Here is a 27870-nt window from a genome sequence, read left to right as displayed (position 1 = left end):
CAGACTGAGGCACCCCACCGAAGAACTAACCTCAGTTTTTTGCATGCTGTGGACAATAGTCATGGACAGAAATGGAAATAAGTACGCTGTGTTGACCTAGGCTCTCAAACGCACTTGGTAGCACAGGACACGAAACCGTGCTTGGCCAGGGAGAGGTCCCAGTTGTGAAAAACATTTGGTGGACTCTGTCTTACCTGCTGTGGGTGCAGAGCTGGTAAAGCAGGAGCTGGCAAGCCTGGAAGAATTACACTAGCGTCACCCAGGTCCCTTTAAAACCAGGCTTGCCCCGGCCATGTAGTTAAGTGCCCCCTGAAGTAAGTGTTTTTCTAAAGCTCTCCAGGTGAATTGAACGCACTTCCTGGGCCCAGAAGCCACTGGGTCAGAGAGGAAAGCAATACGTACCTCTTCTTTAGTCACTGCAGCTGCTTATGTTAAAGTATTGGTCATCTCTAACTCCAGCCTCCTGTTGCAGCTCGAGACGCCCTCAATGTAGGCCCAGGGGGAGAGGTGGACTGTGGTCCCCATGTAAGTGGGAACCCCATGAGACCGGAGCCTGGTCTTTCTATTTCACCGCTACATCCTGCACCTAAAACAACCTGTACCCCGGGAGCCAGCATTGAGGCCTGCCAGGGGCCTTTATTCCAGCACTTGTTCATTCTTTTGAATTCCTAGTGGTTTCCCTCCTTTGATGTTTTTATTTGTAAGAGGAAAAGGGGTCTGGTGAATTCTCTACACTATAAAGAAGTACTGGGCTGGAATCAGTTGGACTCTGCTTGGGACAGCAAACCCCTGCCTACCCACACATGCATAAACCGTACAGACCCCCTATGAAAGGCGTGTCTCAGGAACATGATTCTCAGCTGGGCTACACAGCAGAATTAGCTGTTGGCTTCTTAAGACTGTAGGTGTCTGCACCCAAGTGAAGCCAACTGGATTAGAATAGGCCAGAGTGGGATTCAGGTGTGTGTGGTTTTAATAACCTCTGGTTAAGAACTATCACTTGAGGGCAATGGTTTTCAAAGCACCTGGCTGGGCAGCATCAGCATCACCTGGGAGTTTATTAGAAAGGCAAACTGCACCTGGGTGGCTCATTCAGTTGCACTTCCGACACTTGATTTGGGACACTTGATTTCAGTGATTCCAGAGTCGTGGGTCGAGCCCCTCATCAGGCTCTGCACTGAGTGTGCTCTCCTCCACTCGTGCACATGCTCTCTCTCTCACTAAAATTTTTAAAGAATTAAAAAAATAGGGGCGACTATGTGGCTCACTCAGTCGGTTAAGCATAAGACTGGCTCAGGTCATGATCTTGTGGTTCGTGGATTCGAGCCCTGTTGTCAGTCTCTGTGCTGACAGCTCAGAGCCTGGAGCCCACTTTGGATTCTGTGTGTCCCTCTCTCTCTATGCTTCCTCCACTCTCTCTCTCTCTCTCTCAAAAAGTAAACAATAATAATAATAATAATAATAATAATTAATAAATAAAGTTAAAAAAAATAAAGAAAGGAAATGCAAACTCTCAGCTTCTTCCCCAGACTTCCTGAATCAGACTTTTGGGGATGAGGCCCAGGCGGCAGTCTGTGGGTTAGCAAGCCCTCCAGGAGATTCTGATGCTCACTCCAGTTTGAGAAACTGTGCTCTAGGTCATCTCTTTGGGTCTTGGTGCACAATGAAGTAGTTAGGAGAAGGTATCTAAATGGACGTCATTTGATAACTCGTAGCTTGTGGTTCTGACCTGACTCCTCCTCGGCTGACACACTAACTCAGCGAACCTATTCTTGGTCTCTCTTTGTCTCTCAACCTCCCCTGGAGCATTTGCCATTTCCACCTCCAGTCAGGTACCTCTGGGCAGCCTTCAGGACCCATCTTAAATGTTGTTTCCTCGTGAAAGTTTTTATTTTGTCTCCCCCCACCCCCATAGAAAGTAAGTGCCCATCACATTCATTCTGGTCCTTCATTGACTCATGTACTCTCTTTGCAACCTTGGGCAAGTAACTTAACCTCTCTGTTTCATCATCTGTAAAATGGGAATAATAATAGCACCTACTTCTTCAAATGAGTTAATACTTGTGGAATTAGAATAGTACTCAAGTGTCAATTCTAAAAGTAATTATTATTCCTAGCATTAAATAATGTGTATATAACATTCTATAGTGCATGCCACATAAATGTAGCTTTTCTTGCTAACAATTGTAGAGCTCTAAGCATTTTGCAATTTTTGTAGTTGTCTTTATCTTCCCATTAGTTATAAAGCTTTTTAATAGAAAGTAATTTTTCTTTCTCAACTCTGAATCTCTCTCTCCCAAAGTACGTAGTAAATGCTTATGCTCAGTAAATGCTTATGGAATTGTACTGAACTGCACTGGCAACGTAGGCCAAGAAGTCCCAAAGGAGACCTTCCTAAGCCTGTCCCCCATCTTCCATTTCTTTAGGGCAGTGCCTTCAGTCCTTGGGTTTTTGATGATGTCATCCTTTGTCAAGGCCCTAGAGGAAGCAAGTGGGGCTGGGTGCCTGGCTCTTGAGTCTAGTGAATGATGCACTCTGCTTGGAGTATCTCTCTTTCAGATAACAGGTTCGTCTGAAAACTGTCCAGAATGGCCTAGACAGTTCTTCCTGTTTCTTATTATGTTCTAAAGAGCAGATCTCTGAGCCATGTTTCTGACTCCTTGCCAACAAATGAAATTCCTTTTTAAGGCAGTGTTATCCTGAGGCAGCAGTGGGTGGGAAGAGTGAGGAAGTGGCACCTGAAGACCACATGGTGTGGTCTCATCACTGAATTGTAGTGGGATAGGTTTTTAGGCACTGAATAGAGATGGTGGGGCACCTGGGTGGCTCAGTTGGTTGAGCATCCAACTTCGGCTCAGGTCATGATCTCACGGTTTGTGGGTTCGAGCCCCGCATTGGGCTCTGTGCTGACAACTCAGAGCCTGGAGCCTGCTTCAGATTCTGTGTCTCCCTCTCTCTCTGCCCCTCCCCTGCTCGTGGCTTGTGCACTACGCTCGCTCGCTCGCTCTCTCTCTCTCTCAAAAATGAATAAACATTGAAAAATTAAAAAAAAAAAAAAAGAAGAAGAAAATAGAGATAGTGACACAGAGGTTGAGGATCCCAACTGTCTGGGGCTTCCCTACTGCTTTGTAAAGATGGCTGCCCTCCCACTTGAACTCGGACTTCTGCAGACTCTGAGTTAAGAGCAAAGGTGTGTCTGCAACCACAGGCGGCAGTTGGCGGTGGTGTTTTCCGTGGGGCACAGTCATATGGGAGCCTGAGCCCCCACTTTGCCTTTTGGGGCAAACTTCTTTTTGCAGCAATTTGATGTGTAACATGAATATTCTGTATTCTTAATCCCTGGATTATCGCAAGCCTGTAAGGTTTTGCAATTTCAAGTAAGTTTTTTTCTGTTATCATAATCTTTTATATTTCTATTATGTTTATGATAGTTTTCTAGAAGTCAGTAGTGTTGACTGAGTTATGAGATACCTAAATTCAGCAAGGCCTTTGATGAAGTCTGTCCTGATGTTCTTGTAGGTAAAATCCCACGCACAGTTAGGTAAATGGTAAAGTTAGGAGGATTTATAACTGGCTAGTTAATGAATTGGGGAGAGTTTAGAGTAGGTAGGGGATGGGGCTAGGAGCTGCCTGTAACACTCACTGATACCCTCTGCCCTCCACACTGGCCCAGTCCACAGTTTCACTAATTCTTTGCGGCCATTTATGGCATGCTTGTCAAACTGAGGTTTACATAACTTCTGTTGGATGATGAATGTGTTGTGTGAAGCATCTGGGTTCTGGGAGGTACCCAAGACTCCTCCCCTATTCAGTGCCCAGTGCTGCCAATTTGATTCCCTCACTGCTTCTCAAATCCATCTTCCCCTAGCCCTTCCTTACTTTAGGCCCTCATCCCTTCTCTCCTAGATGACTGCCTGACCTTGTCACTTGAAGTAACGCCCCAGTGACATTCCCTTGCCTCCAGAAGAATGTCCAGCCTCCTTCATGTGGCCCAGGAGGTTCTGCAGGTCCTGGCCACAGTACTTCTCTAGCACCATCTCGAATTCTGTGCTGTAGTGATAGCAGACTGTCTGTGGTTCCCCACATGGTCCATTCTGGTTCATGTTTTTGAACGTTTGCTCTGCTTTGGTGGCTCCAACACATTCTCCCCTCCCTTCCCCTTAAAGACTCATTATCATTTACACCGCTGTATTGGAATCACCTAGTCATTCATTTCTCACTCTCAAACTGAACTATAATCTCCTTATGGGCAGTGTTCTTATTTTACTTAGCACCCAGTGCATAGTAAGCAGGCAATAAGTGTTTTTTGATCAGAAGTGAGAGTACAAAGAGATCTTGGCAATCTAAAAGGCAGGCCATAAAACTTAACAGGGAGATAAAATTTAACAGGGATTCTACTTGGGTTTAAAACAAGCAAACAAAGAAAACAAGTCCTGATCTAAGTACTGAGTACAAGGTGGGAGAAAGATGACTCACCACCCTCAGTAGACCATGTAAAAAAAAGAAAGGCTGTGGTTTCAGTTGACTTTAAGATCCACATGAGTCAACAAGTGTGATGTGCCTCCAGTAACCTAGCGTCAGAACAGGGAAAGCCATCGTCCTGTGGGTCATATCATGTGAGAAAATCATGTTCCATTCTACGGGGCCAGACCTCAAGAGGGGTGAAGCATGTCCGAAGGAGGGCAGCTAGAATAGGGAGAGAAGGCAAGCCCCACCGTGTGGGGAATAGCTAAAGGAAGCAAGGGTGTTTTGTCCAGAGAAGACCGGGGCTGTAATGCCTGAAGGGCTCATTGGGAACCACAAAATGCAAAATTAGGCCAGTGAGTAGGAACTCCCAAAAGAACTTGGTGACACTTTGATCTGCTAATAATGGAATAGCCTGTCTTGTGAGCTCCGAGTCACTGTAGGGGTCCATCAGGAGCCTCCAAGGAAAGGTGCTGGAGAGGGAACTGAGCCCCTAAAGGAAGTTTGGACTAGCTGGCCTTTTATCCTGCTCAACTCTGAGGCCTAGTGACTCAAGAGGTTCCTGAGTCCATACCTGTTGAATGTTGGGGAGGGGTGCCAGGACCACATCTTCTGATAGCAACATTGTGAATTACCTAAACAGAAATTGCTTCTGGGCAAATGTAGTAAGTTCACACTTCTGAGCCTACGTGGGCTAGTCACTTATTACATCATTCATGTGAAATCTGTTCAAGAAAGGCATCTGGTAGCGCCACCCCCATGTACCCAGAGCCTTGCAGTGTCCACTGTCCTTTTGTGGAACTTTGAATAAAGTGATAACCTCTTTCCCTTTGCTTTTTTGCTCTTTCAGCTCTGGAGCATCTTGGCTTCTGGGGGGACATCAGAAGGATCATCTCAAGATCAGAGCTGATAACAGGATTCCCCTATACCTTCACAGTGCCAGGCCTGCCCCAGTACCTCCAGAGCCTCACCAAACTAGCCATCGCTGCAGTGTGGGCAGTGGAGGCCCAGGCTGGAGAGCAGGCAAGGGACATTCCCATATCCTTCTCTCAGCTGTTGGAGTCTTCTTTCCCTGAAGTGCGCCTGCTGACATTAGAAGCCCTGTTGGAAAGGTTTTCAACAGCAGCCTCTGGATTAGGAGAGAAGGGACTGCCACCCTTGCTGTGGAATATGGGAGGGACATTCTTGATGTTGGCCATGAAGGAAAATCACCCAGAATGCTTCTGCAAGGTAAAGTCTCTGTTGTATTCACCATCCCCTCTGCTCCCCACGTTCTTTGGCCAGCTCACCGTAACAAGACTGTGTAGGCACGATTGGGTTTGGCTTCTCCCGCAGCTGCAGGAAGGAGATGCAGTGTCTAGTGGGCAAGAACTCTTCGTATAGTACTTATCATGGCTTCATGACAGTGGTGATGATGATGGCAATAAGCCAAGATAGAGAATGGGAGTGAGCCACTCTGTGCTCTAAGAAAGACAGCATTGAAAATTGGCTGTAGAATGTGGCAAAGGGTGGTCTTTATTGACATGGCTTTATTCATGGCCACCGAGAAAGCATCATCAAAGGGGAAAGGGCACTGATTAGGAATTGGGGCATCTAGACTCTGATCCCAGGTCACTAAGGTCCCTCGGGTATGTCACTACTCCACCCTGTCTTGGTCTCCCAAAAGTATTAAGGGAGAAATAAGTCAGTGGACCTATTTGAAAGATAGATTCCTATTAACGGTACAAGTGATGATTATTGGGCTTCTGAAGACTTTCTCCTGAGCTTTTTTCCCCCCATGGATCTGACACACACAGATACTGAAAATTCTTCATCGCATGGATCCCAGTGAGTGGCTTCCCGAGACGGAGCACTGTATCCATTTAACCCCAAAGGAGTTCCTGATCTGGACGATGGATATTGCTTCCAATGAAAGGTTTGCGCCCGATACCCCTGTGCAACCTCGGCATCACATGTGGTCCCAGCAGTCAGTTATATAATGAACTTGCTCACAGTCCTGGCCTAAAGGCTCAGGTCCTGTGTTTCTTTCTAAAACTCTACCTAGGAGCATGTTCTAAGCTCAAGTCATAGGATGATGTCAGAGTTTCACATTAATAATCAAAAGGTAATTACTTCTGGAGGCATTTGTATGGTCATGAGCTGAGCATTTCTAGCATTCACAGTGGCATCGATTACAGACTGATGCAAAAACCCATCTGTATATAAAGTAGGTTTGGTTTTATTTTGTGTGTGTTTTGGCTTTTTCTAGGTCTGAAATTCAAAGTGTAGCTCTGAGACTTGCCTCCAAAGTGATTGCCCACCACATGCAGACGTGTGAGGAGGTAAGGCTGATTCTGCCTCTGGCCTAGGACCTAGGTTTTTGTGCTCACATTTGCGGGGAAGGTGTCAATTAAAGTGAGATGTCTCAGCAAGCAGAACCACTGCTGTATGCACATGTGGCCTCCACCAAATGTTATTCAGGTGGATTTTTCACTTTGGGTATAACTCATGAAGAATTTTCCACCATTGGCATGTCTTTTCTCTTGTTCTGGGCACGTTTGATTAGAGTCCCTGAGGATAACACAGCCTTCTCCCATGGAACACACACACACACACACACACTCACACACACACATGCTCAAACCCTTTTTTTCCCCCCTATTTTTCTAGCTAGACTCTTTATTTTAAAAAATGAGTGAGCAAGTCACTAGGATTGCATCCTGGCCAACCGTGCATGACAATACGTTGCTAAGGCTTAAATATTCCCCCAAAACACGGCCTAGCTGGCTTTGTATAGAGGGCCGGATGTGCCTCATCTGTCTCCTGTGTCCTTTGGGGGAGAGGCAGAACCAAAGTAACTGAAACAACTTCCTGGGAAGATGCCTTAAGACAAATACATGTGTACTTAGGGGTGTACAAGAAAGCTGCCACCGTCAGAGAATTATTATTATTTTTTTAAATGTTTACTTTTGAGAGAGAGAGAGAGAGACAATGCATGCAGGGGAGGGGCAGAGAGAGAGAGAATCCCAAGCAGCTTCCACACTGTCAGCACAGAGCCTGACACGGAGCTCTCATGAACTGTGAGATCATGACCTGAGCTGAAATCAAGAGTCAGATGCTTAACTGACTGAGCCACCCAGGGCGCCCCTCCATCAGAGAATTCTTATAAGTAGAAGACGGTAGATACTGTAGTAAAAGTACCTGAAGCTCCTGGTTACACATGACCACACCGTGATAGTGGCAGCACAGTTTCACAGGCTCCAGTCCCTTACGGGAGCACTGCCAGAGGTACTTGGAGATCAGAAGATGAACAAGGATGCAGGGACAGTGGCATGAGTGAGAAGGAGGGTTAGATTGTGATATTAAAGGCCTTGTTAGAGAGGAGGCTGGAGGATTTCAGAGGAGGAAGGGAGTGTAGGGATGCTAAAGAGAAGACTTCACAGAGGAGGTCACTGAGTTCAGAAGGAACAGAGGGTGAGAGCTAAGTGTGCCAGGAGGCTAAAGCTGGCTGGTCACTAGGAGAAAAGAGCCAAAAAAAAGTCAGTGGTGTGTGTTGGGGGCTTGAGGGGGAGAGGTTTGTAGGAAGGGAGAGGATTTACTGGAAAAAAACAAAGCTACATCCCCGAGGGGAATAAAAAACAAGTTCTAAGAAAGTAGTCACAGGGCAGCCTGTCACATCTGCCAGAAAACAGTGTTCTCATCTACAGCTGCTTTTAACCAGTTGTCATGTGCATCTTAAAGGCACTGTGTGGTACTTGAATGAAACGATATTTGATGAAAATTGGGAGTTTTCCAGGGAGAGAAAAATTAACAAAACCGTAGAGAAACACATAAAAGAAGTTCCCAGGAAGACCTGTGTTTCTTTGTACATTGGGAGCCGGCCTGTTCCTCAAGGTCTAAGTTGCTCATTGGTTTAGTTCCACAGAGCCCCATAGATGGTTATTTTGAACATTTAAATTGATAGGGGAAATAAAGTACATTTGGAACAATAATCCCCTTTGTAGAATAAGTAGAAAACCAGGGTTTAAAAGATAGAAATAATCCAAATGTCCATCAACTGATGAATGGGTACACAAAATGTGGTATGTCCATTCAATGGAATATTATTCAGTCATAAAAAGTAATGAAGTGCTGATACATCTGTAGCATGGATGAACCTTGAAAACATGCTAAATGAAAGAAGCCAGTCACAAAAGATCATGCATTGTATTGGTCTGTTTATATGGAATGTCCAGAATAAGCAAATCCATAGAGACAGAAAGTAGATTAGTGGCTTAGGGCTGGGTCATTGGGGAGCTGACAGGATGGAGGATGGTGTGGGATTTCTCTTTTTGGTGATGTTCTGAAATTTACTGTGGCAAATGGGTTGTATAAACCAGTGAATATACTAAAAACTCAATTATATACTTTAAATGGGTAAATTATATGGTGAATTGTATCTCAATAAAGAAAGCTCTTAGTATTTAAAAAAAAAAATAGAGCTTTGTTTAAACAACAGTGTTAGTTAGGAAGCTGCTGTAAGTGTTGTAGCAGAAACTCACAAATACCATGGCTTACACTAGATCACAGCAGTCAAAGCAGTTATGGTGGCTGGACTGCATTGGGCCGTCAGGCCCTTGTTCCTTTTTCTGCTGTTCTCAACATGACTTCCATCTCATGGTCCCAGACGGTTGCTTCAACTTCCACCATCTTGTCCTTGTTCAGCTAGCAAGAAAGAGAAACCTAGGAAGGGAAGGTCATAGCTGTTTCCTAAGGCATGACTAAAAGTGTACCGTTAGTCAGAACTTAATCACATATTACTCCCAAGTGCAGGGGCGTCTGGGAAATGTAGTCTTCAGCTGGGTACCCACATGCCCAGCCAAAAATCTGAGGTTCTGTTACTAAAGACAGGAGCATCTCATTCCTGGGGACAACAGTATTACTTGCTGCCACAGTCTTTCCCCAAAAGGCTTGTCTTTACTGAAGCTGTCAAATACACTGATGTTCTGATACCCTGATTTGCATCAGAAAGACTCCAGAAACTTGTTCGCTAGTTCTACTGACTCAGTATTACTGAAAGACAGTCAGATTTTCTCCCCTGGGCTTGTTTATTTCTCCCTAGTTGGGTTGGAAAAGCAACTAAAAAACCATTTTCCCCCTGCAGTAAGAGCTAATTTGCAGATCCAATGGGGTGTATGTAGCTCGTCCCTAACACCATGTCAGCCCCTGACCGCATCTGCTGAACTGCCATATGCTTTGTGCTTTCAGACCAGGGACTCCATGGTCCCCACACTGAAGCAGTGGGTTCGGTTGGTCGCCGCATCCTGTGGAGAACACCTTCCCACCGAGTCCAGGCTAGCCGCTGCCGAAGCCCTCACCAGCACCACACCGTTCTTGCTCACCAGCCCGGATCCCGTTCTCGGTAAGTGTCCTGGGCACAGGGAGGTCCATTGTGCCAAATGTGCTAAAAGTGTGAATAGATACTCCAGGGTTAAGAAGAAGGGAAGGTGAAAATTGACCCATGTGCACCGTACCTTCGTTTCTTTCAAATGCCACCCCCACCCCTGCCCCTACCAACCCTTGCCAATTCCTCATTTTTCACCAACAGCCTCTTTCAATCTTGCCCTCAAAGCCATTCTCCTTAATGCTTCCAAAAGCCTCTGCGGTCTTTCTGAAATACAGATCTGATCGTTTCACTCCACTGCTTAAAGCCTTTGAGTGGGTTCCCATTGCCTTCAGCATAAAATCTAAACACCCTTTCACATGGCTTGGTGCCCTGCCCAGCCCTCCCTGCTCATCGGCCACCACTCCCAAACATAGGCTCCGTGCATCATCGGTAGGGAACAGTTCTTTAAACAGACTGCTGCTTGAATGACTTCTGTTTGTCTTTCAAGACTCACCCTAACCGTCACCTCTTCCAGGAAGCCTGATGCAATGATCTTGGTGAGAAAGGAATGGGTCAGGGTGAAGCCGGGGCATTAAAGAAGAAGAAAGGACAGGCTCAAAAGGCGTTTGGGAAGCAAATCAATAGGACTTGGTGTTGAGGTTAATGTGAAAAGCAGATTCAAAGAATAAGAATAAGCCATGGTCCCTGCATGCAGAGAGCTCTCAGTGGAGTTGTGGAGAAAGGATTTACAGACTCAAGGAAAGAATTGTTCTTTTAGACGGCGAGACTCAAATTTTCAGTGTTAGCACAGTTCAGACCATTGAAATGTCTCATGTGTCTGGATATCTCTGGGGAACAAAGTTGTCTTTGATATCTTTTTAATTCTTTCCTCTAAGTGACTTCCACACATTTTTCTTACACCCAAAGGAAAGCTGGAAGGGGCCTTCAGTGATTGGGATTTAATCATCAGACCCAGAGGAATAAGAGCAAAGCTTTACCAAAAAGCTTTGGTGAAGCCTCTCCAGTGGGGATAGCAATTGTAGCATTTTCTGGGTAACTTTGGCCACTGTAACCCTAGCTCGGATGAGGCAAAATGTGTGTGAAATAACTTGGAATTCTGAGCGAAATTGAGTACTGGTTAAGAGCCATTGGTTCATAATCAGTTCCTGGAGCTGGTTATAGCATTATAGGCAGTAAGGAAGGAGGTCAGTGGTGGCTGAGGGCCTGTAAGAGCATGAAAAATAGGTACAGAACTGAAAGACAAAGGACATAAAAGTGCATGGGGACAAGTCAAGGACAGAACAAAGTCATTTAAGGAAAAAGAAAAATCAAAATGGACTAAAAAGGGAAGATTGAAGATCTCTGAGAGTATAAATGACCATGTTAAAGAGGAAAATATTAAGAAAGGAAAATATTAAACCTGAGAGAACAATTAGAGTGCATAGATTCTGAAAGACTGTGTAAAATTTAAAGCCAGATTTATAACAGAAAAGAGAGAACAAAACCCCAGAGGGAACGTTGGTGTTCTTGGTTTGACTAAAGCACTAGTGACTCTAATATCAAGTTCTCCGTGGGCAGATGAGGTCCTTAGACCTAAGGAGAGTTCAACAGGATAGGGCCCCATTGAAAGGCTAGGGATGATGAGTATGGTCTCCTGTGGCCCTCGCATTGTGACTCTGCCCAAGCCTGGGCCCACCCCCTATACACCATATATCCTTTCTGTGAGGCCCTGTCCACCTCTCACCTCCCTCATCAAAGCTGCCTGGGGCACACCAGTCCACTGTGATCTTTCCCTGCTGTGAGGTACAGCCATACATTTCCATCTGTGATTTCTTTTTAAATTTTTTCATTTTTATTTATTTTTGAGGGAGAGAGAGACAGAGTGTGAGTGGGGGACAGGCAGAGAGAGAGGGAGACACAGAATCAGAAGCAGGCTCCAGGCTCCGAGCTGTCAGCACAGAGCCCGACGTGGGGCTCGAACTCACAAGCTGTGAGATCATGACCTGAAGTCAGATATTCAACCGACTGAGCCACCCAGGGGCTCAGGGGCATATACTGTCTTTCCCTACCCCATTGTCCGCAGCAGCACCTAGCATAGGGACCAGCCAGAGTTCCTGCCCAGGGGCAGTGGTGGTCAGATAGTGGGCTCCACATAGAGGTGGCACAGGCTGGCATCTTTATCTTTATCGTGCGTGGTTCTCTGCCCTTTTCAAAAGTTCTTGCTCCCCAAAGTATAATCTTGATTGAAACTTTGCTTTCAGAATTTATAAGCTCAAGCAGTCACTCAAATCAACACTGGGCTAGTTTCCCTAAAGCACTCTTTATGCATAAAGTTTCATTCCTGAGAATCGTGAGTCATTGTGGACAGCTGGGCCCGGGGCCTTAGTCAGCCGGGCCGCACCTTGTGGGGAGCCTTGCCTGGGGCTGGTTGCCTCCAGAAGCCTTCCCCTCAAAAAACAGACCTTTCCAAACCTTTCCCCTTAGGGCCCTCTCTCTTCCAGTGTTTATCTGACTGCCAAGTCTTCCGTTCTTGCAGTATCCAGGAAGAAAGGAATGGCTGTTGCTCATTAAATACTGCCCTCTTCCACCCTAGATTTGAAGTAGTATTGGTACCTGCTTGTAAATTGAACCCTAAGTCATTTGAATTCCTTTTGGTCTTCTTAGAACTGCAGGATACGCTTGCTCTCTGGAGATGTGTCCTCACCCTCCTGCAGAGTGAGGAGCAGGCCGTCAGAGATGCTGCCACGGAGACTGTGGCAACCGCCATGTCACAAGAAAACACCTGCCAGTCAACAGGTACCTCGTTCTTACCCTTTTTTGCAGTGCCTTATTGCTCTTAGACAGAAGTTGGCACACTTTTTCTATAAATAGCCAGAGAGTGAATATTTTAGGCTTCATTGGACATTTGGTTTCTGTCTTGACTTTGCTGTTCTAGTGGGAAAGCAGCCCTAAACAATAGGTAAACATGGGGTGTGACTGTGTTCCAATAAAACCTTATTTACAAAAATAGGTGGCTGCCCAGATTTGATCTGTTAGCCGTAGTTTGCTGACCCCTGCTCTGGGACATCATAGACAAAAATTGTCTTCGAAGATAGAAATCTAATAAACAGTGCCTTTTGCTAGTTACGTGGTCATCCTTTTTAAATAAGGCCAAGTCTTGATTATCTGTGTGGTTGCATAACCCAGGAATCGTAGATCCATCATTTTGTCCTTCTGTGAGTTTTTACATGTGGCAGAAACAGCTGAGTGTGAGTCAAGTTAACTTGGAGCAGAAGCAAGGTCACACCTCTGGACGAGTGGCCCTCTGGGAGGGTGACCGCTCTGGTGGACTTGGGCTCCCTGCACTTGGGGTGTCAGGAAAGATCTCTGGGTCAGCCATCCCAAGGAGAAGCAAGAACACCATTTGGAGGCAAGAGGTCACAGGCTGAGCAAAGAAGTTTACCTCAATAGACCGCAGAATGGGAGGGGGAATAGCCATGCAGGGTCTGTGACCAATTCAGGGTTTGTGACCAACTAGGGTTCCTCGTCCCAGTGGCTGACGATCTTGGAAGCTTCCCTTGGAGTATGTGAACATCCTCCTACCAGAGTCCTGTGTTGTAATGGCATATATGGGAGAAGCTGACTTTTTAATCATCTCTTGGTGGTGCTGCTCCAGAGCAGGTTTGGTCAGGACCGGCTTCGCCTCTCAGTGGGAAGACGTGCAGTTTGGTGCACGGTCGTGATGCGCAAGCGGCCATCTCCCCACCTGCTTCCCACCCTGTCAGAGTTCTTGGATATGTAATTCTGCCGTTAGTGATTCATTCCACTTTCCAGTTGTGTGTTCTCCTTAGAAGGACACACAGAGCACCCAGCAATTGCTCCGTAAATATTTGGTGGAATATAACACTCACTAGATTTCTCTAAGACCCTCTCCACCAAAAACAGGATAGGTTATTGCATATTGAAATTCATTAGTGGACTTAGTCCCTCCTCATCTTTATAGTTATTGCCCGACTACTTTTTGTTCTTTCAGAATTTCTTCAAGTTCACCTATAGTAAAAGAGTATTACTGTGTTCCCCCCCCTTCTAGTTTGAAGTTTTCCTCAAGAAATACAAATTAATAATTATATATTGAGTGCCTCTCACATGGAAAAATCCATGTATAAAAGCCTCTGAGAGAATAATAAATGTAAAAGGCTACCTGTCTCTTTTTGTATTCCTCACCGTGACCTATAAAAAGAGGATCTGAGGTGTGAAAAAGACAAGCAATCTATAACAGTTAAATGTAGTATATTACCACGGGGCGCCTGGGTGGCTCAGTTGGTTAAGCATCTGACTTCGGCTCAGGTCATGATATCGTGGTTCACAAGTTCAAGCCCCGCATTAGGCTCTGTGCTGACAGCTCAGAGCCTGGAGCCTTCTTTGGATTCTGTGTCTTCCTCTCTCTCTGCCCCTCCCCCCCTCATACTCGGTCTCTCTCTCTCTCTCTCTCTCTCAAAAATAAATTAAAAAAACACTTTAAAAAAATAATAAAAATAAATAAATAAATGTAGTATGTTACCCTGGACCAGATCTGGTACTAGAGGGGTGAAAAGCAGTACAGGAAGTTTCTAGAACAACTGATAATGTTGAAATACTGTCTGTAGATTAAGATCAATGTTAAATTTCCTGAATTTGACAACCGTACTGTGGTTTTGTAAGAGAATATTTTTGTTCTTAGGAAATATACAACTGAAATGTTTAGGGGTAAAAGAACACAGTGCCTGCTAGTACTCTCAAATGGTTCAGAAAAAAAACTGTGTGTGCGTATAAATAGTAGACACGGATGTGGAGTTGCCATACCTGCATCTTTTCTGTATGTTTGAAATTATTTCAAAATAAAAACGTCTTTTAAAAATCCAATTCCACAACTTGAAAACACCAACACAGCATATATCGCTAGACCATCCGACTGGCTTATCAGCAGTCCACTGTGTCGTGACTCCCCCGCTGTGACTCCTTTCCCCTGAATTATATAAAAACATCCTGCCCACCCCTTCCCTTTTTTACTCATTTTTAGTGAATTTTTGCTTCCAGAAAATCAGACCCAAGCCAGATTCTTCAAAGGTCCCAGCAACGTATAATGTCACCATGTGGGGACATTTGCTCTCAGCACTTCCCCATGTAGTCTTTATTCAGCCTGGTAGCAATGCGTAGAACCTCCATAATACAACTTTGATTTTCTCGAGCAAAAAATATACATCTATTTCTGCTTGGGACTGAAAAGTAGCCAAAGCCTGAGGATCACCCTGATATTTCGCTTAAGTCGGAAGTTCAGCCAGCTGATTCGTGAGAACAGTATTGTCTTGTTTTGACATCTCTCAAGGATATCAAGCAGCTGATGGGAACCTTTCACATTCCTTCAGCAGCAGGGATTTTGTAGAATACACCACTAATGGTTTGCTCTGTGGTGTTCAAAGTTAATTGTCACTCCTGAATCGTGAATAGCTTGCAAATACATGTCATTCATCTTGTCCCCAAGTCAATGGTTTAATGAATGCCACAGTACAATGTTATTACTAAATCATGGTAGTATTTAATGTCTTCGATGAGGAAGCTAAATATTGTTAAAAATAATAAGAATTCTAACTTTTCCTCTTAAGAATAAAATAAAACACAAGGACTCCCTGCCTCAGATCCCATCCCACAATGAGGGCTGGATGTGGACAGAGAACTTTGTGAATACACTGTGTAGTAGCATGCCAGGGGCACAGGGACATGCAAGGTGCATCTTGATTGTGCGGTCTAGGGAGGTCCCTGAGAGTGGGGCTGGCCCAAAAGACAGGATAAATGGGACACAGCTGGGAGCATCTCAACAAAGAAGAAGCCGGAGCCAGAACTTGGAGTCAGGGGGACCTTGGGAGCTGACTGGGGAGCAGAGTGGCCTCGTGTGGCCAGGGGAGTGGAGTGGGGGGATGAAACGGGAAGACAGGGCATGCACGGTTGGGGTGACTGTGAACACCAAGTTAAGGACCTCCTTCTGTCAGTGACGGGAGGCTGGAAAGGGCTTTAAACGGGAGCAGCGCTGTCAGCAGCGTGTATCTGAGGAGCTGTTTCCGGCAGCGGTATGCGAGATGGCTCTGGCTGGGGTGAGGGAGGGAGACCCCTGGAAGGGAGACCAGCTGGGAGTGGGTGGCGAGGGTCCTCACGAGCCGCTGTCCCTGGGGACTGGATAGGAGAACATGGCAGGTAGACTCACCGGTTTGCAGACTGCTGCTGGTACTAGTGGGAGGTGGGAGAGAAGAAAGCAGAGAGGACTTCTAGGCCTCAAACCTGTGAGCCTCTGGCTCTGAGCTGCAGCCTTCCAGGAAATGAAACTACCAGGAATTGGGAAGGGCCCATAGAGGCCACAAGGCACTGTGATCCAGGACAGAATATTCTTTAGGCGCCGGGGAGAGGGGTGACAGAAATTGCGAGGGCAAAAGGGGGCCTTTATCTGCTATAGGAACAAAACGAACTGTCCGGCTCTGTCCTGCCCTGTGCAGCACACTGCACAGTTATCCTGGGAACCCTGGCACTCCTTAGCAGGGCAGGGGCTGGAAAATACAGAAGAAGACGCAAGCATTAAATCAGTGGTTTCACACTGCATCCCTAGCATGTCGCTTTGCACACGTCTGGCTTCAGGTGTAGATTTGTGGAACCATTAGTTGATGATTCTGAGACGCCTGGAGAAAATAACCTTGTGCCTAAATAGTCCTCGGGAAGGTGTGTGTGTGTTGTTCACATTTATGCCTGCTGACCTCCTGCACGTGCTTCATCCCACACGGCCACCTGGAAGGTGAGACTCACAGCCCATCAACTCTCCGAGCACCCCGGGGGCTCCCTCAGCTTCACCAGCTCTACCTCAGGAAGCCCCAGCAACACGACCCTCTCCACCTCCCTACTCTAGATCAACCACAGAGCACCCCGAGGGGGACAGCAGAGATGGTGTTTCTAGGACTCAGCAGTAGGGGATTGAAATTTGCAACCAGGACGTATGGGCAGGGCTCCAGGTGAGGCTCCACCTTCTTTCCCTGCACTGACCTCACTTCCAGCCTTGAGTGGCTGTGGAAAGAGCTGTAGTTTTCAGAGGAGGAATCACCCATCAGCTCTGTGGCTCCTGCTTTCCTGGGCCCCCTACTCTCACCTGAGCAGCTCACTCCCATCCGTTCTGTGCACATCAGCATATCATGTTGGATTCCATTCGAACAAGGGCTTCCACTGGGTAGGGGTGAGGGACCAACCTGGACAGTATTTACATTTAACTCACTAAATGTGTGTGATTCTCCAGTTAGGCAGAGTTCTGGGTAAAAGCAGCAGGGGAGGAATTGAAAGGGCTCCAGACCTCATACCTATCGTCAGTGTTTAGGTTCAAGAAGGATGACTTCTTGGGAGAAACTTCTCCTGTAAAAAATGGAAAGGACTTTTAAGAAAGACAAACAGGCATGCACACACAAGGAGGGAGAAAGGAAGGGAGAGAGAAGCAAGCCACCTGCTCAAGCACAGCTAACTGGTAGTTCTTCTCCTTGGAGTCTTGGTGCCCTGAGTAATTCTGATCCCGCTCTCCCACCAGGTCTCTTACCCACAAAAATCATGTAAAACTTCTGCTCCTCCTGCCAAATAGAAATCTTCTGCAGTGACACATTCCGTCCCACCTATAACACCCCAGCTTCCCAGGATCTCCCCTTCTCCGAACCCCTGCTCTATTTGGTTACTGAATCACCCCACATTGCCATTCATTTGTCTGCTCTCCAATCACTTTCTCTTTCGTGTGCTTTTTTTTTTTTTTTTTTTTTTTTTTAGCCTTATCTTCCTAACTTGCCCGTGAGTTAGAGACTGTCTCCTATTAGGTACACCGTGGGTGCTCAGTTTGTATTGATGGACTTCTCTTTGACCACAGTAGGCCACCTAACAGTCAGTAACTGGTCAGTCCCCAGTTCCTAAGGAGACTGGAGCGCCCTCCGAGCTAAGCAAGTGCTCCAGAACAGGCAGCCCGACGCTCTGGGCGGGAATCCGCTCCAGCGACAACTGGAACAGCTGTCCTGAGTGACCACTGTCTGGGTCTTGCAGGCTAACAGTTTGCAGCCCTTGTAGTGCTCAGTTCTTCCTCACTCCTACTTCTCAGGTCTAGGTCTCCTGACTGTGGGGCCAGGGAACCAGCCCAGGGCTGCAGGGACCACAGCCCCCAGTTACCCAGGAGACATGGCAGGAAGTCCGGGCTTGGCCTGAGGACCCCTGGAGACTCCAGAATAACAAAGGAGCTTAGCAGGGAGGCAAAAGGGCAGAACAGGAGCAGAAGGTAGAAAAATTGAGACCTAGAGGTTGGAGGAGGGGGCCGTAGGCAGGTGGCTTTGTGGGCAAAATTGGAACAGTCAGCTAGACTAGGGCAAGGTGAAGAAGAGAAGACCCAATGCCTGCCCAGTTTCCCCAAAACTGTGTTCCTCCCCCAACACCCACGCCCCACCCCCTCACACACGTGCATACGTGCACAGTTGCCACCCACACAGAGCCCAACAGCATGACAGCACCAACACATCTCATAGGCTCCAACCCTTGAGCAAGCATGTTGGGAGGCCAGGTCACTGTGACATTACACAGCGGCCCCGCAGTGACACCCGGTCAGCAAAGCCCCGGGGCTGTGGGCCTGAGTCATGGGCAGCTCCACCCCCGGAACCTCTAGGACTGTCCACCAAGGCCTCCTGCCCACCCAGCTGTGAGCCTGGGTGGGAGCGGGGAGGGGTAGGGGGAGGCCCCCTGCTGTTTTCAGTTCCCTGGTGGTCCTGGGAGAAGAGCCCCCACAGTATGGCCTACCTCCTCCCTCTGCCTCCCTGTAGCTTCTTCCCTAAGTTGCTCACGTACACTGTCCACGGTGTCTCTTCTGTGCTGGGGTGCCAGAGCCGGCCCCAGGCTCAGAATTAGAGGGCTTTCTGCTCCCTGAGTGTAACCTGATTTGTCTATACCAAGTACATTCTTCTAGAGAAGAATGACCCAAATCAGATAACCACTGCACCAGAATGAACCTTCACATGTGTCTCCAGGCCTGACCTGCCTCTGTCATTTCTTTTTGCCTATTTTTTAAATTCTGAATTGTTTTCTCAGTCCCCCTTTCATACCTGCCTAGATGGTCCGCAGCTTTTTTCTCTTACTATTTCAGTATGAAGCAAAAAATGGTGACATCAGGCATATTCATTCAAGAAATAGTTACAAAGTGCCTGCCCCCCAGGCTTGTTTCATTTGCTGGTCCAAGCCACCATCACCTCTCTCCTGGGCTTCTGCAGAAACCTCCAGCCTGGTCTTCCTGCCTTTGCTCCTACCTACCTGCAGCCCCTTGTCCGCGAGGCTGTTAATGGGCTCTTCTTAGGAAGTAAGTCAGATGATAGTGCTGTCCTGCTGCGAGCTGTCCCTTGACTTTCCTTCTCTCTCAGAATAAAAGCCAATTCCTAAAGTACCATAGAAAGCCGTACCCGAACTCACCCCTGCCTCTCTGCAGCCTCATCTCCAACTATGCTCTCTCCCTCTCTTTCTCTACTCCAGCCACTCCAGCCTTCCTCGGGGTTCTTTAACTCATCGGGCTCCTTCCAGCCTCAGGCTCTTGGCACTAGCCACTTCCTCTGCTTGAGGAAGAACCGGGTCTTTCCTGGTTCCACACAGCTAACCTCCTTGTTTCAGTCTCTGCTATCTCTGCTTCCGTGTCACCTCCACAGAGTCTGCCTCGACCACCCAGTTTAGAGCAGCCACCTAATCATTTGCTGTGACTTCACCCTGATGATTTAATTCTCCACCTAGTCCTTTCACTGTCTTCTTTTACTGTTTCTTTACTTTGTTCTGTGTCTCCCTCCACCAGAATGAAAGTTCCAAGAGGGTAAGATTTTTGTCTCTTCTGCTGGCTGCTGTATTCCCAGCACCTGGCGCATAGTAGATGCTCCACAAAAACTGATGGACGATCAGTTGGATGAACGAGTGGAGGAATGTGTCAACTGCAGCAGCTAAACACAGTAAAGAGATGTTGTTTTCGGAGTCAACCTAAGGCAAGGGATGCAGAGCTCTTTGGATTCTCTTTGTTTGTGAAGGTGTCCTGAGGTGGTGTCCTGAGGCAGGCCCCCTGTCTTCGCAGAGACGTTAACTCAACAAGGAACTGAGCACGTGCTGAGGCAAGGCCACTGCGGCAGAGCCAGGTACTGGCTGTACCTGTCTCTCATCGTTTCATTCTGCCTCACACCAGATGGAATTCCTTGAGCAAGAGTTTCACCCATAGCGGCCCATGGGCCTGGCACTGGGAGGCGACCAGCCAGGGGAGAGTTCCAGTAGATCCTCAGGCCCTGGTCAGGGGACTGGGGCCAGTGCCAAATGGATCCATCTGGAAGGCCTTGAGTTGGGGGCAGTAGCTCTGAGAATGGGGGCGCCTTCCTCCTGGGGCCTCTTGTGGTAGTCTCTTCCCCACTCTGAGCAGGCCAGTGGCAGGGGTAGGGAGACACAGAACATCACCCACCAGGCACTCTTCCTTCTTTTAATTCTCCCAGCCACCGTGAGATATTTTACTTTTGGCTCCATTTTAAATATGAATCACCTGAAGGTCAGAGAGTTGAAGCAATGGACCCAGGGTCCCGTGCAAGAGAAGTATCGAGCCAGCGTTGGAGCTCAGGTTCCATAGTGACAAAGGCCTCGCGTTCGGCACTTCCTCTGAGACAGGCAGGGGGCTCTAGGCCCAGCCCTCTAGGTTTGGAGCCTAGGAGTTAACAGAGGAGGGGTGTTGAAAGTCTTCTAAATTAATTTACTGTTGTTGTCTTTGAAAGGAAGACACTAGAATCAACCCAGGAAAATGGGCTTAGGGACCCAGGAGCTCAGCTACACAGAGCTTGTCCTGGGGAAGGCAGTGGGAGTTAGCTGCAGCGGGGGGGGTAGGGGTTGGGGGGGCAGGAGGTCCTACATCAAGGCTGATTTGTCCCCATTTCCCAATCCCCTTCTTAAAGGGGATCACAGGGCTTGAGGGTTTTAGCTGTGGAAACTGAAGCCAAGGGAAGGTAAATGATTGCCCCCAGGGTCACATAATTAGTGGGGAAAAGGTCTATAACCCAAACCCACTGAGACACAGAATGGCACTTCTCTCTACTGCTCCCCAGGCCTTGCCCTACAAAAAAGAAATGACAGAGGGGCACCTGGGTGGCTCGGTCGGCTAAGCGTCCAACTTCAGCTCAGGTCATGATCTCGTGGTTTGCGAGTTCAAGCCCCACATCGGGCCCTGTGCTGACAGCTCAGAGCCTGGAGCCCATTTCAGATTCTGTGTCTCCGTCTCTCTCTGCCCCTTCCCCACTCGCACTCCGTCTCTCTCTCAAAAATAAGTAAACATTAAAAAAAATCCTACAAAAAAGAAAAGAAATGACAGAAACGTAGGGGTGCCCTGAGAATAATCTGGACTCCTGGGATGGGGTCAAGGCGTGAGGTAGGTTCTGTGGGGTAAGGGCAGAGGAGAGGGAACACCGCCTTGGAGAGAGGGCCTGGAGGAGCTCCAACCTCACAGGGGTGGGAAGAACAGCATGTTCTACCAAACCAGGCATCTCCCAGCAATAAAACCACACCCTGCAGTGAGCCCTGGCGCTCCTCGGCCTTGCTCTCTCCCGGGCCTCTCTCTCAGGGTCTCTGGGTGTTCGTCTGTATCGTCAGTAGGGTTCCAGGGGAGGAAACCCAGCAAGCTGGGAATCTCGATTCTCACTCCCAGCGGGCCCCTGGCACCACATGAAGAGGGTGAAGGGAAACCGCTGTTGAAGGAGGGTGGCTGTCAGGAGCTGGTCCTCTCTTCTCCCAGTACGGCTCCACTTACCGTGCACCAAACTGCCTGCCCCATCACCGTGTCCCCGGAAGCCTGGCCGTGACGTTCACCTGCGTCTCAGCGAGTGCGTCACTGGCAGCTGTCCCCCCCACCCCATGTGCAAAAGTAGATGCGAACTAATGCTCCCATCTTCATTCTGGCAGCAGGCTGCCGCTGCCACTGAGTGCCCTGGCTGAGCCTGGTTGCTGGGGTGATAGGATTGTTTCCATGGCCTCCTGGTGACTAAGCCCCAGAAAGACAACAACAGGCTCCTCTCGAGGAAATAAGGGTCAGTTTTGCATCATTTTGCCTCCACTGTTGCTGCTCCTGAAAGCCAAGCTCCCTGGGCCCAAGGTGACTGACCCCTGAGGGTGACAATAAGCCCACGGTCTGGGGCTCAGGCTCTCTGGCACTGATGTGCTTAGGCAGGACAAGCCCAGTGCCCGGTGATCCTCATTCTCCCGCTCTGGCCTCAGCTCCAGTCTCTGTGTTTTCCCCTTCTGACCTCGAGCCCCCTCACTTTCCTCGGCTAGGCCACCCCAGGATGCAGGATTCCTCTTCCAACTATTGCGAACAGTCGGGGCGCCTGGATGGCTCAGTCGGTTGAGCATCCGACTTCAGCTCAGGTCATGAACTCACGGTTTGTGAGTTCGAGCCCCACATCGGGCTCTGTGCTGACAGCTCAGAGCCTGGAGCCTGCTTCCGATTCTGTGGCTCCCTCTCTCTCTGCCCCTCCCACATTCATGCTCTATCTCTCTCTCTCTGTCAAAAATAAATAAACATTAAAAAAAAAAACTGTAACTATTGCAAACAGTCTTCCTTCCTCCTTCTAAGCCCGTTTCAGGAATTAGGGTCACCTCTCTGTCAGGGTGACCAGGGTGTCAGGGTGACCCAGGTGTCAGGGTGACCCATCTTCATTCACCCCCAGGGTGGCCAGCTGCACCCCCTCCCACTCCAGCTTCAGGCCAACTCCTCAGGGAGTCAGCCCTTCCCCAGCACTCCCTCCACGCCTTTCATCCACATAGAGCAGCATGCAACCACTGTACCAGCCCTATTCTGTCCACCTGCAGACTGACCAGAGGATGACCTTCTTCCTCCAGGCCCCCAAACCAAATGAGTGTCAGACCGGGACTGTCACAACATACCTGCCCAAGAAAGTCTATCTGGGCACTATAGTAGCCCCTCGTTCTTCAGCATCCTGCTGTTATCCCAAGAGGTGTGAAAGGTAACCAGAGCCTGTAAAGCCCTTGTCCTGCCCACAGAACCCCACGTTCTATCCTCAAGTCTCCGAGCATGATCACCTGGGCTTCCTTGCTCCAACAGCTCTCCTTTGACTGTAAGAATCCACATGGCAGAAGCTCTCGTAAGCAGGAGAACAGAATAGGAGGTGGCTCTGGTGGTGACAGCCCTTCACGGGGAGTACCTGTACTTATAGAGCATGCGTGTACATTTAGATGCACGTGTACGCTGGTGTGTTGTACATCTGGAAGCCTTTCAGAGTGGCTCTCTGTAAAGAGGACACAGAAGCCGTTTGGACGTGAACGTGTCCATGGGCGTTAGGAGGAGAACGGGATTGGAGGAGATACACTTTGGCCAGTTCACTCCCGCGTCATCTAAATGAGCAGGAAATCCTCCCGTAGTTCGGTGATCCGGGTTTTCCAGGGTGGTTTCTTGTGAGCTGGTCTATAGGAGCAAAGGCGGAGAGCGTCAAGAGGGAATCAGAGACAAAGGCTGGCCTTGACTGCAGCTTGCCCGCCCCCCACCACCCCCACCACCACATTTCCCTCTCCCCTCACCCCACCCCTACTTCCAGCCGAAGTACTCAAGTTAGTAGAGTACAACCAAGGATCTTACTTGGGCATATCTCGAGACAGACTTTCTGAAGTATTTTCTCAGCATTTCAAGCATGAAGCAGCTGGTGTTTTGATTGGGGTATAGATCTGGCACCTGTGACAGAGACCCAAATTAAAAGTAGCTTGGACAAGTTAGTGGCTTATTTCTCCCTCCTCACATAAAAGGTCCACAGGTCACCAGGGGCCCACCGCTTCTTGCTTGGTGCTCTGCCGTTTCCAGTAGGCACCGTCCTGCTCATGATCCAGACGGCAGTTACAGTTCGCACTGCCACGGCCACAGCCTAGCGAGCAGGGAGGAGGAGGGAAGGGAAGGCCCACCTGGGCGTGATATACACCACGTCCAGCAGTGCCTCATCAGCCAGGACTCGGTCATGTGCCACATGGCTCAGCGAGGGAGGCTCGCAAAGATGGTTTTGAACTAAGTGGACGTGTGTATAGCTACAAAGTCTATTTCTATGTAAGGAAGGAAGAATGGATTTGGAGACATAGGACCTTCACTTCTTGCCGTTTCCCATCTTCTTCTTTTCACACAGGTACTAATTAACTGAGTTCCTAGAAAGTCCTGGCTGCTTGCTAACAGCTGGGGACACAGAGATAAATACGATAGAGCCTCTGGCCTTAACTGTTGGGACTCTTCCCTCTCAGGTGTCATTCCTAAAAGTCAACAGGCTTCCCTTTATTGGCATCCACATTTTTTTAAATAACTCACATGACTGTTTTTATAAGAAAAGGCAGTAAGAAGCAAGGATTCTCGTCACAATTTTTTTAATAACTTGACGAATTTAATTGCTTATCCCTGTTACATTTCTTACGACCACACACATCGTGCAAAAAAAACCCCAAAAACAAACAGGAAAAAAACAAACACAAAACTTTATTAGAAAACAAGACGGCAATTTTGTAATTGCATTACCCATAGAGAAAGTTATCTCTTTAAGGCTGCCATGGGGGGGGCCACCCTTAGAAAAGACCCAAGAATGGGAACTTAGAGGAGAGAGCCCCGAGGTCATCTCTCTGCACACACCCTGCGAGTTCCCTCTCTGTGGATTGTCCATATTGGCCTTGTGGTGTGTCATCAACCTACATAAATGTTGCTGGTTCCACAAGGCCCAGCCCCCAAGGCCCTCCTTTCCCACAAAGCCTCCAGGCCTTTGTTCTCTCTCTCTTTCTCTCTCTCTCTCTCTCTCTCTCTCTCTCTCTCAGACCCACACTGTTTAGCTCTTATATTGTTTCTTGGTTATGAGCCCACCCACACTGTAAGCTTTTTAAGGACTGGGTCTCTATCCCAGTGAGGATGGGCGTGTTAAATTTTCACGTCAGACTAACCTGTTGCCCCCGAAGCACGGTTTAATGTGCGCATGGGGGTTGAGGTGAGCAGCTACCTTTGAGTGGAAGGCCCCTCCCCAGCCTCATGGCAGACCCCAGGGCACCTCATGATCCAGCACTGGGCCTCGAGGGTCAGGCTAAATTGGGATGGGTTGACAAGGGCTTCCCAAGCAATGCAGTCCCATTATACCAGAAAATGAAATTCCCCTCTTCTTTTAAAAGCCAGTCATAGACTACCTGTTGGGATGAGCACTGGGTGTTTTACGTAGGGGGTGAATCACCGGGTTCTGCTCCTGAAAACATTATTGTACTATATGCTAACTAACCTGAATGTAAATTAAAAATGAATAAATAAATATATTTTTTAAAGAAATAAAATATAAATAAATAAATAATAAATAAAAGCCAGTCATGGAGCAGAGTGGTTCTGCCTCAAAGTCGCAAGTGTGCTAATTTGTTTCAAAAGTAAAAGAAAAATCCTATTCTTGCCCCCTCCTCCTTAATCTGTTCCCAATGAGAGCTTTGAGGAGGAAGACCCCCCTCCCCCACCCCCGAACCTACTCCGTTGAGCAAATTGATTTCTGCTGTGGAGAGGGGCTGGGATGAGGCACGGAAGTAGGAAAATATATGGAACCTGACATAGAAGATTGGATTTTTTGTTTGGAAAAGGATGCGGGTTGTTCTCAGGTTTTGAGTTCCAGCTTGGGTGTGTTTGAAGAAGCAGAAGCGGGCGGCACCTCGACCCACAGCCTTTGTGGGCTTTTCCTTCCGCGCCTCCTGCCTGGGTCGGTCCCCGTGAAAGACTCCTGGCTTGGCAGTCTGGCCAGAAAACCTTCCTTCGTACATAACTCCCCAGGGGAGACAGGAGTGCTAACAGACGTTTTAAGTGGGAGCCGAGCTGCCTTCAGCACTGAGGAGAGCGTGCACAGGTCCGGCCCTGGAATTTCCTTGCCGAGGCAAGTGAGCCCTCTTCAAGCTTTCAGTTTGGTTACTCTCATTTTATTATTTCTCTAACCTCTCTAACCAGCAGGGCGACTGAGGCTCTGCTTGTGGGTCCTGTTTTTATTTTTCACACTCTATTTTTATACTTTGAAGCTGCGGTTGTAAAATATACACTCAAAAATGTTGGCTCTGCCCCCACAAGACGCAGGAGGCTGTCCAGATGCACAGTGTGGGGACTGCTCCCGCAAGTGTCCTGCCTGCACCCCTGGCCATTGGGGGAGGGACAGGAGGGACCAGGGGACAGCAGTTTCTGTGAAAGACTGGTCCAACAAGGAGCAGAATGCTGACCAAGTAATGTAGACTTGACCCTGAGAAACTGTCAGGAATACTTTTCTGGTGGCTTCCCAAGCACACAGTGAGGGAGTCAGAACACTTAGAAGCAGAATTGCCAGTTCGCTGTAAAGGGTTCATTCATCCACATACGTACAGTTGTCCTGGCCCCCATCTTCCCTCACCATCCATGCAGAAGGTGTGTGCAAGTGGCACTTCGTAAAAACAATGGCAGTGAAGCAGTCTCATTTGTTTCATTCACCACCGTTTGCTGGAAATGGTTGTCACGTTCATGCTACTATAGAGCTTAGAAAACGGGCATAAGAAATCTTCCCAAGTGCTGACCTTCCCTAGTTCTTCTCTGGCCAGTTCCAACCCCTCCCGTCATCTTTTTTCCTTCTTCTCCCCCAGGCTCCTCCCTGTCCTTCCCTCCCTCCAACCAGAATGCATCTGGGAATCTCCTGACGTTCCCACCTTGGCTACCAGCAGTGCGGGGTCTTTTTTAACAGACTTGTCCATAAATCTTAGATTGTTTTTCATCTTTGAAAAGGCCGCTTCTATCAGCAAGTCATTATTCACATGTAAGGGGCAGGGGAAAGTTCACCAAATTTCAAACTTCAATTTCTTTTCACTCCATTTTACAACATCCACTCCCCAGAAACCACAGAAATTTAAAAATACCAGTCCCAATAGGCGAGGTGCCCCCTGACATAGCCTGTGAGAACCAGGGCCGGCCACCTGGGGATGGGAGAGGGTGGGGAGGTTGGCCTAGATGGAGTTGGCTGGCTCTAACCCAGGGGGGACAATAATTTCCAAGTCTCAGGGAACTAAAAGCCCACTGTTCTCATTCTCGAGTGGTGGATTTGGTGGGCAGGGAGATTTGGGGAGATGGGTGTGAATATTTATAAGGAAAGGCTTAATGCAGCTGTTACTATAAATTGAAAATAAGGAATATAGTATAATGTAGCTAATGGGCTAGAATATACTTCAATTCCATGTTATACCAGCTCGAGGAGAGTTGAAGATGAAGCCATCAGTTTGGAGCAGATGAGAAGAGAAAGGAGGTGGGGGTATAGAGAAACAGATTCCCCAAGGCCTGGCTCTTTCTGTCTTTCTGCTTTGTCATCTTCAGCACGTTGGCTTTTGGCCTCATGCTTGTTCTCATGGTTACAAGATTGCAGCTGTACCTTCAGCCATCTCCCCAACGTTCTAGGTAGGAAAGAAGGGGGAAGAACATAAAATTTTCTTTTCCCAAGGTTCCTTTCATCCAGGAAGAGAATATGTCCCCCAAAACCCATCTCTGTTATGTCTCCTTGGCCAGGACTAGGTATGTGGCCATCTTAGCTACAAAGGTACCAGAAGGGGCTAGGCATATCACCTGCAGGTGCACACATTGCCTCCCAGAACAAAATTGGACTTGTGTGTGCAAGGAAGAGGGGGTAGCTACTGGTGGGCTACTAGGAGAAGGCTGAGTATGTGCCCAGGGAGTGCCGTGACACGCCTAAGCAACTGTAGAAGTAGCCCTCGGAAGGAGTGGATGATGGTGGGACAGAGGAAGGACAAGAGCTAAACCAGAGAGGGCCACCTCAGGGGCCAAGAATGCCCTGCCAAGGACTTGGCTGTCTTTGGGAACCCAGGAAATCACTACACATTACCCAGAAGAGGAGAGGGGATGCCAGTGCCCCCTAAAGCAGTGGTTCCACACCCCCGTGTGTACACAGGTCATCTGAGGATCTTGTGACACAAGCTTTGGATTCAGTAGGTTCAGGGAGGGCACGAGATTTCACATTTCTTACCAACTCCCCCAG

The 27870-nt window shown here is 48.1% G+C and overlaps 1 protein-coding gene across 7 annotated transcripts in view; it reads left to right on the top strand.

The window, feature by feature from the left end:
• Positions 1-27870, top strand: part of THADA (THADA armadillo repeat containing) — a 330511-nt gene that overhangs the window by 268404 nt on the left and 34237 nt on the right. For all 7 annotated transcript variants that reach the window (XM_045445868.1, XM_045445865.1, XM_045445866.1 and 4 more), the window contains 5 exons: positions 5315-5694; positions 6261-6379; positions 6713-6785; positions 9691-9844; positions 12473-12604. In XM_045445868.1, the coding sequence (XP_045301824.1) occupies positions 5315-5694; positions 6261-6379; positions 6713-6785; positions 9691-9844; positions 12473-12604 (858 nt within the window). The remainder of the gene's footprint in view (positions 1-5314; positions 5695-6260; positions 6380-6712; positions 6786-9690; positions 9845-12472; positions 12605-27870) is intronic.

This window comes from Leopardus geoffroyi, chromosome A3, assembly GCF_018350155.1.
Source record: "Leopardus geoffroyi isolate Oge1 chromosome A3, O.geoffroyi_Oge1_pat1.0, whole genome shotgun sequence".
Taxonomy (NCBI): Eukaryota; Metazoa; Chordata; class Mammalia; order Carnivora; family Felidae; genus Leopardus; species Leopardus geoffroyi.
The sequence above is the reverse complement of the archived record's forward strand: the minus strand, read 5'-3'. Positions and strand labels throughout refer to the sequence as shown.